Here is an 11,794-nt window from a genome sequence, read left to right as displayed (position 1 = left end):
AAGCCAAGACTCCTTTCTTCTTTGTTTTTTCTTCTTCTATTCCCGGGTCTTCGCCTCCTCTTTCGCCTTGTTTAGTACTCCCTGAGCTTTCTACGAAGGTCGTCTCTCTCTCTGAAGGAGGTGTAGAACTCCTTCTCTTCTCCTGTGTCTTCAGGGGGAAAGAGAGAGGCTCCCTCTCTCCTTTCTCTTCTTCTTCTTCCTCTCCAATGAAGAAATGCTCCCGTCTCACATGGATGGTTTGGCTAGGACTGTCTTTTTCTTCTTCTTCCTCTCCTTCTGCTTCATCTCTTCTTCTTCCTTTCTCTTGTTCTTCCTGAACACTCATGTCAGAAGAATGTTGATCTGGATCGGAGTCATTATGGCCATCCCCAGTCTTTTCTTCTTTCGCTTCTTCTTCTTCCTTCTTCTTATCATTCCTCCCCACGGATCTCTCTTGGACGCCCTTAGACTCATCATGTGGACTGTCGCTCTCTCTCTCCTGTCCGCTTCCCCCTCCATTTCTTCTTTCTTGTGCTTCTCCATTCATTCTTCCTCCATCCAACAAAGAACTGTCCCTCCTTTCTTCTTCTTCTTGATCTTCTTCGTTCTCGTCATGCATCGCATGTGCCACTCCATTCTTTCTCACCTCCTCTTTCTCTCCTATCTTTTCGCCATCTCCTTCGGCGACTTTGGTCGCAACGTCTGAGCGAAGAGGAGAAAGTGAAGAAGAAGAAGACGCTTTTCTCTTCGCAGAAGACCTTCTCTCTCCTTCGCTCTTGACACGGGAGGAATGAGGAGGAAGAGAAACAAAGGAAGAAGAGAAAGAAGAACGATTCTTGAGGAGAATCCGTCCATCCATCAGGAGCGACTGAGCTAAGCGTATGTAGTTATTTTCTTCGACATCTTCGAGTGTGCGACAGTCTATAAGAATTATTCCCCACATCTCTAAAGCGAGCTTGCGCAATTCAAGTAACACTTCAAAACAGAAATCCATGGGAAAGAGAAGGGTATAAGAAAGAGAAGAAGAAGGTGTAGATACACTTGAAACATAAGGATGAGAAGGTTTCGTAAGAGGAATCCAGTGGCTTCTCTTCTTCATCTTTGTATTCTTCATCCCCTCAGGGATAGATAGAGACGCATGCTGTCCAGATAGCTCTCCCTCTTCTGTAGGATTCTCTTCTTTCTCTTCCTCTGCCAACGCCGCAGAAGAAGAAGAAGAGGAAGTGACTTTCTTCGATGGGTCCTGTGAGAGACTGGTCCTCTTTTCCTGCTCTTTCTCTTCTTCTTTGGACTCTTCGGTCGTTGCTCTTTCTTGCTCAGATGAAGTGCTTTCCGCAAGCGGGAGAGGAGTAATGAAGTGGAGAAGACGTGACGAGACCAGAAGGATAGGAAGAAAGATGTCGATACCGATCATACACGGCCAGTGAGAAGTAAGAAAGTCAAGAGGCATGCATACACTCGAACAAGGGCAATCGACGGCAAGAGGAGAAGAAGAAGAAGAGAGAAGATGGAGATTTCTTATCAAGATGAACTTCTCTTCTTGGTTCTCCCCTTTTCTGTTATATCCAACTTCTTCTTCTTCTTGGGCTTCTTTTCCTATCTCCTTCAGAATCATACACTTCACATCTTCCTTCTCTTCTCTCTTCTTTTCGCACTTCTCTTCTAAGAGAGGCGCCTTACAAGCTATATCGACTTCACGCTCTCCAACTCCCCCAACACATTCAGAGAAGGAGGAAGAAGGAGAAGAGATGTTTCTGCTTGATAGATCTCTCTCGGTGTCTTTTCCTGCTGAACAAAGAGATCTGTTTGAAGTATGAGGAACTGAAGAGACTGTCTCTTCTCCTCTTGTTTTCTTCGGTAGGCAGTAGGCACCTCTGTGTGAATGAAGTGCATGCATTTCAAACTGGAGCTGAGCTCGCTGCTTGATGGCGAAGAGAACATCTTCACTCTGGAGATGCATAGGAAGAAGACAGCTTTTCTCTTTCTCTTGGAAAAAGGAAGAAGAAAAAGAAGAAGGTGTGAGAATCTTCTCCTGTTTCGAATCGATCTCTTGGTTTGTGGAAGACAGAAGGCTACTCTTCTTTTTGTCTGCGACTAGACTAGGAAGGAGATCTGAAAAGAAGAAGTGGCGAGATGATGCGGACGTGCCTTTCTTTCTATCTTCATCGTCAAGCGCATGTTTCTCTCCTTCTTCTTCTCCTCCCTTTTCTTTGTGATCTTCCGCTTTTCTTTCTATTTCTGTTCTCGAAGGAAATTTGTCGTTACCCTCTTCGTCTTTCTTTTCATGGCCTTCTTCTTCTTCTGAAGATTTACGAAGAGAACGGGGAGAAAGCACATCAAGGCTTGAAGATCCAAGAAGAAAATCTCCGTCTTTCTCTTCTTCTTCTTCTCTTTCTACTGTTGTGCCATCTCTCAGAGGAGGAGGAGGAGGAAGAGGAGAGTGGAGACCATGAGGAGGTTGAAATTTATAGCTTGAGTCTGCGCTTTTCTCCTCTGTTTGCGTGTGTTCTTTCTTCTCCTTACAAGGAATAGAAGAATCATCAAGAGAACAAGAAGATGAAGAAGAAATCTCTTTTCTTTCTCCAGGAGAAGTCATAGATGATCCGGTGACCACAACAAACGAACGAGATATCCAATGCTGAGCAAATGACCGAGGTGTCTGTACACCGTAGAGACTAGCTAGTTGCCAGACACGACAGGCCGATTCTAAAGCTCTAAGAAGAAGAAGAGAAGATGAGGAAGATCGAGTGCAGGAAGGAAGCATGAAAGAGAGGTGGGCTTTTCTATACCAAGAAAAGAAAAGTTTGGCGCTATCTGAAGGAGAAGAAAGCTTCTGAAGTGTCACAAGCTCTCTTGCTCCTAGGCCACCTCCATCACCGAAGAAATCACTGCATGCAGTCCGAGATAGGGGGAGATTTTGGAGAAGATGTAAAGCAGATGAAGAAGACGAAGAGCATGATAACTCTGCTGCATGCTCTGACATGAGTGCTAAAAATACTAGCGCTGGCCTAAAGAATCGCAAATCAATGAAGTCACAAACCCACGTGTAGATAGAAAATACGCACATATAGAGAGATCTCAATATATACAGATATACACATAGAGATCCATACAAATGTAGGCATGAATACATACGCACACAGACATGAACGTATGAGTTACGTACGAGGATCAGGAAAGACGGAGAGACCATTCATTTCCATGAGAGTCCAGAAAGCTCTTGGCTCGATTCGCGATGATCGCTTGAGAAGTTCTAAAGCTTTATCTATAAGGCATATCTACGCATCCATATACATCTACACGGATCTATACATATGTAGAGAAAGAAAGAAAAAGAAGAGACGCTTGCGCCAAACGGCGCAATGTAGCAAGGCTTCGCTAGATATTCGTTTAGTCTAGAATGAAGGAAGACCTTCGGTACAGACTTTACCTCGCAGACTGCACCTGCTGGGATGCATGCACGCACTCCGCAGCCAGTCTTATCGCGTATATATGCTTATATACATATGTATACACATGTATGTATAAGAATATATATATATGTAAACATATATACATAGGTACGTACATAGATAATATACAGCTACACATATACGTAATTATATACATAGGTATACGAGTGTGCATGTGTGATGAAAGAGCTATGCTCTCTATCTCCCCTCCGTGGAGTACGAGGAGCGAGACATGTATGTACAGCTGAAGTGAAGGTGTAGAGCTGAAGTATATCGATAGGCGTAGATACACGTGACGAATGGAGAAGAGTGTAGAGCATCATACACCTTAAACTGACAAGAGCAAGCAATATATCTCCTGTAAGGACAAACACCTTGTCTAATCGGTGTAGCGGCTGAAGAGAAAGAAGAAGAAGAAAAGAGCCTTCACTTCATTCCTTCTCGTCTAATCTTCTCCTCTTGCCCTAAGCTCTAAGATAATGCGAAAGAAGTCATAGAGAACACTTTCTGGAGATATCCGATTGATGGAAGCATGAAGGTTTCCTGCTTACGCGACAGGCTGGTCGACAAGGACAAGAAATCTCCAGAGTTGCTGTACAAAGAATTCAGCTGTATGTACACTCCAAACACCTTGGTTAAGGAGTATCTCCGAGTCGTTTTCTTCCTCCTCCTTATCTTCATCATTCTTCTTCCTGTTTGCTTTTGGATCCCTTTCTTCATCTTCTTCTTGATCTAATCGTATTTCTTTACTCTTCTTTCTTCTTTCGCCTCCTGTTTTCTCTTCCTCTCCTTCTTGTTCCGTGACCTTCTTCAGTCCATCTTCACTGTCTTTCTCTTTCTTCTTTTTCTCTCTGTCTTTCTCATCTCCTTCTTCTTCTTCTCTGTCCATGGAATAGCAAGAAGAAGAGAAACACGTACCTAACGCACTGGAAGCATAAAGTAGAGGAGAAAGCTTGATATGTTGGTGTAGGTGAGATGCTAGGAAAGGAAGGTGATACTCGAGTAGAGATTGAAGAAGGGATGACATATCTTGACAACGACCTAAGAGATCATTCATCTTCTTCTTTCTTTCTTCTTCTTCTCTTCTCGGCGCCGAATCGCATCGACCTAATAAGGTCTCGAGGACCAAAATCTCTGCATGTCTACCTCCACGTACATCATAGAGATCCTCTCCATCTGTCTCACGATCGATGGAAGGATGATGGATATGATGAGAACAAGAAAATACCCCTGGAAGCCCCTCTTCTCTTTCTCTTTCTCCTCCTCGAGTTCGTTGGACAAGAAGAAGGTCATCTCCTCTTTCTTCTTCTTCTTCTGCTTCATCTAAAAGTGAAGAAGAGGAAGAAGATGACGACGTTATAGAGTGTCTAAGAAGGTGCGCTCCCCCTTCTGGAGTGTCTCCTGAAGGGCCTAGAGATACCCCCCCATGAGGAAGAGAAGAGCAAGAAGATGCTTGAAGAGCTTCCCCTTTCTCTCTCTCTTTCTTCCCAGTCGGATGGGTATCTAATAGAACATCATACAGACCTTCCTCTCCCCCTGCTACTACACTGACTGAGCCACCATGCCCTCTTCTTCCTAAGGGCACCACTGTCTCTTCTTTCACACCAAGAGAAAGACAAAAAGAAGAAGAAGAGAAAGAAGTGGCGCTGGATGCTTCAGTCAAGGAGCGAGAAGGACTCTCCGTCAGAAGAACGTCTTCGAGATCGTCTTCATCGTCATGGCCTTCCATGCCTTGACAAGAAGAAGAGACAAAAGGAACCGAGGGAGAAGAAGAAGAACAGGGTGCCATAGGGACTGCTAGTCCCAGGGAATTGTGTTGAAGAGAAGAAGAGAAGCCGCCTCGTTTGACTTCTTCATCTTCTTCTTTCCTTCTTTTGTCCAAGTTGAAAGAATCATCTGCTGCATGCTGTCTCTCTTGTTTTCCTCCTCTCGGGGCCATCTTTTCATCCCCCTTCGTCTTCATCATTCTCGTGTCTCCATACCCGTCTATCTTTCTTCCATGATCTTCTTCTTCATCTTCCTTTTCTTCACATCTCTCTCCGTGAACCTGCCTGCCCTCTCTCTCTTCTGCATGCCAAAACTCTTCTCTATCTTTCTTTCTATCCCCCACAGAAAAAGAAGAAGGAGAGGCATTCTTTGTCGACTTCTCCTCTCCTCCCCCCCCTCTCTTTCCCTCTAGAATGACCCATGGCACAATCGCTGGCATCTCCTTCTTCTTCTTGTGACTCTTCTCTTTCTTCATCTTCTTCAAAATCTCTTTCTCATGAGGATCTCCGAAAGAAACCGAAGCAGACGTTTCCTCTCTTTCACATACACCAGATGGCGCATCTTCACGACAGTGCCTACTACCACTACTACTACCTGCTGTGATGAAGAGATCGCAGCTATCTGAGGGACTTGACGGGAAGCTCCTCTTATCTCCTTCTCCTTGTTCTTCTTCCTCGTCATCGTTGTATGAAGGAGGAGCGCGCCCCACCATACGACACGATCCTCGAGATTTGTGGCGAGGAGGTGAAACAGAAAGATCTTGATTGAGAGACAAACTTACCATGCCCTTGTCGTTAGGAGAAAAAGACGCTGGATGAGGTGGATGTGGGACAGGAGTCCGAGAAGAAGGAACGTAAGGCGAAGAAGCGTTTCTCGGGAGATGAGAGCTTGTTAACTGTGAAGAAGAAGAAGATCGACAAAGAAAGGTTTGATAGGCGGCAAGCGGGAGTGAGGTGTAGCGACGCCTGAAGGCGTGAAGAGCATTGAGAAGGACAGAGAGGGGATAACGCGAAGAAGAAGAAGAAGAAGTAGCGAAAAAGCGAAGAAGCAATCGAGCTTGAAAGAGAAGGCCTGAGGCATGAAGAGACAGAGAGAAGAAGGAGAAAGAAAGCATACTTCGAAGGAACACAGAAGAAAATAGTTTGGATGGGAGGAGAGACATACGAAAGAAGAAAGAAGGCTCATATGGAGAAGCACGCGAGAGAGAAGAGAGTGACGGAAGAAAGGACCACGAGATGACGGAAGCATGCAGGAAATTGAAAGCGAGATAAAGATGACTCTACACACCCTGCTCTCTCCTCCGCATCCACGGCAATTCTAATGCTCTCCCCCTCTTAGACTTATAGCACGCCAAATACACATCAGTGTATGTATGAAGGAGTATGAAGATGTACGTGCCAAAACGTATGTACGAATATGTATGTATATGGATGTATGAAGACGTATGTACCCATGTATGTATATGTATGCAGGTATGAATATGTATGTATGTATGAATATGTGTGCCTACTCCATCCAAATGTATGCATGTGCATACATGTATATCTATCTCATACATGTAGACACTTAGATATGCATCTATGACGGGATAGATGAAATATGGAGATATAGACAGATAGACAAAAAGGTTCGTCAATCGAACTGTATCGAGAGAAAGATCGATAGAATCGAAGTCTGGCTCGTACAGTCTTAAACCCTCTCTCATTCATCTACTCACCGCAGGTGTATGTACAGTTGAATGTAAAACAATAGGCTTCTGCTAAGGAACGAGCTTCCGCAAGCTGCTCGTCGATACTCTTCTCTCCTTCCTCTCTACCATCACCCCCCCCTCTTTCTTCTTCACTCTTTCCTTGACTTTCTCTTTTATTTTCTTCATCTTTCTCGATCTCGGAGACAGAAGAAGATGGCGACCGTGCTGGGGGGTTCTCGGAAGCTAGGTGGTTATTTTTGTTTGAGCGAAGACTTCGGGAGAGTCTCCTTTCATCTCGATTCAACAGCATGCGCTCGAAAGGAGACAATCGACGTGCATGTGACTGCGGGGCCAGGGTAGCTACGACGAAAGAAAGAGAGAAAGAAAGAAATGATTAATAAGAAAGCAGAAGCACATCCAAAGACTAAAAGAAAGAAGGGAAGAAAGGATGAAGCGATCTAAATGATAGTCTAGAAGACGTAGTGAACGGCGAAGAGGAAGAAAAGGGTGAGTCGAGAGAAAGAGAAAGATCAAATGATTGATACAGCATAAAAAGAAGAAGAAGAAACACGCAGAGCTGCTAATGATACTGGAGATGTATTTATATCTATTGGTGAGTTTACAGGAGTGTCATATGTATCTATCTATGGATCTGCATGCGTTGAGAGGGAAGAAATTAATAGCCGTACACAGACAGACAGATACACATACACATGAATGAATCTAATTATACCTGTAGGTATATATATACATATTGATACATGGCCATACATACATGCTAAGATATACAGAAACATATAGACACATGAATACTCTTACATATATGCACATATAAGGATGTCCCTATGGATAGATATGTGCATCCTTACAGACATATACATAAAGCACATACCCGGACAGAGACAGCTTCTCACCATATCGATGTATCTAGAAGTGTATACATAGGCACACCATGAACGGAGGCATCTTTACAGAGTGCATGCAGTCCAGATCAGAAAAGCCCATCGTACATACACCTTCACATAAGAGGAGGTAGAATACATAGAGAGAGAAATTTCACATAATGAAATATCGGTCGGCCCCTAGACGAAGATAGGCTCGGAGACGTTTTTGAAAAGAAAGAAAGAAAGAAAGAGTGAGAAAGAAAGGAGGAGTTTGTTTCATTCTTACATGTATCATGAAGATTAAGACCCAGTCTCTTCATCCATTCATCGTTGGACAGAAATGTAGTGATCATCTCTCTCTCCGAAGAAGTCGAGAGATCCTTAAAATCTTCCTCATCTTTCTCTTGTTCTCCTATTTCACTCTTCTTCTCTCTGCTTGTCTCCATTTTCGTCGTTGGTGTCTCCTCTTGACTCGGCGGAAGGAGACACTCGGCTTTCTCCCGTCTTGCTGCTGTCTCGTACTCAAGATCGATATCTAGAGGCCTCTCCTTCAATTTAGCCAAGTTTGAAGATGAAGAAGAGGAGAGAGACGAAGACGAAATCGTCTCTTCGCTCTGATTGAAAAGATCTTGATCTTCTCTCGACATTTCATGCAGTGCCTCTTCTCTTTCAGGAGGAGAGATAGGCACTTTCCTTCCTCTCTTTTCTTCTTCTTTGACAACTCTTTCTTGTTCTTCTTCTTGACCTTCTTCTTGTTGTTGATCTTGCTCTCTAGACGTCTTCATCTTCTTCTTCTCTTCCTCTTCACTGAGAGAAGTAATGAAGCCGTCACACCTTGGAACTTGGCCTTCTCTCTTGTTCATATCATCGTCTTCTCTCTCAATTCCTAGATCTCCTCCTTTCTTCTTCTTTTCTTCCTTCTCTATCTCTTCTGTAGAAGTTTGGAGATCGTCTCTCCATCGTGAGACAGTCGACAAGACTTTTCCCTGAGAGAGAGTAGAGAAATTCGGCTGTATCTCTACGGTAGGCTTCTGTGAACTCATCTCGGGGGACGCTTTGATTAAGACATGTGGTCTACGGTCTCGAGGAGAAGAGAGAAGATTCTCTTTTTCTTCCTCCTCCTCTCCATCCTTTCTTTGACTTTGATTAAGCGAAGAAGAAGAAGTGGGCCCTGATAGAAGCAGGACAGGGCTGTTCACTCCGCCGGTGGTCTCTCCTTTTGGAAGAAGAGAAGAGAGAGAGTTCGACGGATTATCGGCGCGTGAAGAGAATGTCCTCTCATGGACTTCTGGACGCTGACCGCTGAAAGAAATACATGGCAAAGCGGGCGAAGAAGAAGAAGGAGGGGAGCCAGAAGGAGGGAGAAGAAGAAGAGAACTTTCTGATGAGATGTCACTAAAACGGTTGCGTTTCTTCTTCTCTACTGGATAGAGATCTTCCTCGAGAGAAGTGAAAGCTGACTGTTCGTCTCGAGGAGAAAACACATCTTTTCTTGCGACGAGAGAAGAAGAAGACGAAGAAAGATGCTGAGAAGGAATGGACTCTTCGAAGGGATAGAGTAGATCAGAGGATTTCAAATAGACGTCGTCCACAGAAGACTTCCTTGAAGATAATGGGGAAGAAGAAGAACAAGGATCTCCTTGAGGAATATGCGTGTAATTGTCGACAAATGATGCATAGGGGGGATATGAAGAGGAAGGAGAACCCGTAGCCTGGTGGTCAACGATCTGACGGTGTGTATAGAGGGAGTGTTCCTCTTCTTCTCCTTTCTGGAGATTGGCTTCATTACCTTCTCCTAAAGAAATCGTTTCAAAGGCATTGAGAAGAAGATCTTCATCGTGATCTCTCGCCTCCATTATACTGGGGAAGGAACTACACAGAAGAGTCCTTCCTTCTGATCATCCACAGAAAGAGTGAAGGAACAATGAGCTCTTCTACCTCGACGACCGCTGTAATAGGTGGAGAGAGAAGATACGAAGAAGGAGAGAAGAAACGAGTGCGAAGAGGTCATACCTTGTAGAGTGGCAAGTGAAGAAGGCCCGTGAAAAGAAACAAAGGAGGCGCTCTACAAGAAAAGGACGTCGGATGGACAGCGCAAGGGAGACGATGAGTAACGAGACGGAGAGAAGAAGAGCATGAGATCTTAGAGTGAGGAGAAAAGGAGGAAGGTCGAGGAAGAAGAAAAAGAGTTACAAAAGGAAAGGAGAGTCAAAGAAAAGAAGAGAGAACAAAGGAGAAGAAGAAAACGGCATGCCTGCTTAATCAGGAAGCCTCTTCATTCCAGAAGGGCGGCGTCAAGTCAAAAGAAGGGGAGAGAAGAAGACACCGATTCTGGAGGTCCATGGAAAGGGAAAGCTCGAAAGATAAGCAAAAAAAGAAAGAAGAAGAAGAGAGGTGACAAGAAATCGAAAGACTAAAGAGAAAGATAGAACGATAGAAAAGTAGAAAGAAAGAGATTTCCTTGAATCTCCTTTTGAGCCGAAGAGAGAGATAGAGAGAGACCCCTTTAACTCAATCGACCGTGGATCACCGCCAGTCATCGTCTATCCGTTCGTTGCTGGAATCTTCTAGGAGAAAAAGAAAGAGATTGGGTGAAAGAAATCTAAGAGATGCATTAGACACGAAAATAAGAAAGAATTGAGAAAGAAAAGAAGAAGAAGAAGAAGAAGAAGAAAGATCTCCTTTCATTGGAAGTCTTCTCTTGTCGCTCGGGGTCTTGTCGGAGTGTCAACCACCACTACAAGAATTCCGAGAGTCTTAGGATGGTACTCGTACCAAGGGGTGGAGCTGAAATAAGCTAGATGAGAACCCGAGTAGAAAAGAAGTCTAAGAAGAAGAAGATCAGAGAAACTTTGAGTCTGTTCTATATTTCTATCTCTCGAATTGAGAGCATTCTGGGAAAAAAGACCAAAGGAAAGAAGCAGAGAAAGTTCAGAAAAGGGCGAAGAAGCAAAGCAAGAAGGGAGGGGAGACAGTCTTAGCGGGGAAGCTTTTGAATAACTCATGACCTCTATGATTTTTGAGAGCCACCGCCGTCAAGGCCGAGGGAGTGATGGATGAATAGATAGATTGACGGGTGGATGGACGGCTCTGGAGCGTTGAAAAGAAGAAAGGGAAAGACAGAAGAAAGAAAAGAAACACTCAAGAATCTCACGTTGATCGTGAAGCCAGCAGGTGGAGGTACGATGAAGGAGGAGTAGGCGTAAGGAACAAGAGGAAAGGGGGAGAAAGAAGGTCAGAAAGAAATAGGAGATGGGAGAAGAAGATGACAGGGGACAAAAAACGAGGTAGCCGCTCAATGAATGGCCCTCGACGGGTTAGGCCCTCCATCTCTCAAATTGCTCTCAACAAGGAGAGTTGTTTGTACTTGTATACAAAGAAGATTCTTCTCTTCGTGGGAAGGTCAACTAACGACTTCCTTCTCGCCAACGGGTGTCGATTTGAAAGCGCTTACTGCAACATACACGTCAATCTCTCGAAGAACACTGCCTTCTTCTACTTACCAGGATGCTATCTACTCCATTCATTCGCCTCTTCCCCAATCTGAAACAAAAGGAGTCAATCAGTCCACCGGCCATATACCCAAGATCCTCCCTAGCGCTTTCTAGAAGTCATTCCAACAGTCGGTTTTCCGCGCTGTTGGTCTTCTATCTTACCCAACCTGATACGAATGAGGAGTTAGTGAAGTTGCGTGTGAGACGTCGTTTCTATTCCTTCTCTCTTTCCCTTGTCATGTCCCACTTGTTTCAGAATGTAGATGGTCAGAGAACAAACCAACTACTCCGTTCAGAATTCTATCCAGTCTGCAAAATCTGTAGTGAGAAATGTGAAAATCTTGATTCTTTATGAGAGATTGAAAGTTCTTTTCACACCATAGTAGAGGGGAACTGCAAAACTCCTCGGCACTCTTTTTCCTTCGGGTGATTGAGTGAGGACGGATCTTCCACCCTGTGACAGACCTAACTCTTTTCAGGTAGAAAGCACCGACCATTTACACCTTAAGGGAATAAAGAGAAGCGATT

At 44.3% G+C, this 11,794-nt stretch overlaps 1 protein-coding gene across 1 annotated transcript; it reads right to left on the bottom strand.

Annotated features, from left to right (window-relative positions):
• Positions 1–55: 55 nt before the first annotated feature.
• Positions 56–10,977, bottom strand: CSUI_007560 (uncharacterized protein; the record flags this gene model as incomplete). Its single annotated transcript, XM_068067705.1, has 4 exons — positions 8,059–10,977; positions 6,916–7,248; positions 3,983–6,269; positions 56–2,987 (listed from the first exon to the last, which is right to left on the bottom strand). Coding segments are annotated over exons 1-4 (7,122 nt in total), but the record flags the coding sequence as incomplete, so codon positions are not given.
• Between the last annotated feature and the right edge of the window lie 817 nt (positions 10,978–11,794).

This window comes from Cystoisospora suis (assembly GCF_002600585.1).
Source record: "Cystoisospora suis strain Wien I chromosome Unknown contig_4023, whole genome shotgun sequence".
Lineage (NCBI taxonomy): Eukaryota > Apicomplexa > Conoidasida > Eucoccidiorida > Sarcocystidae > Cystoisospora > Cystoisospora suis.
This window is presented reverse-complemented; position numbering and strand designations above follow the sequence as displayed.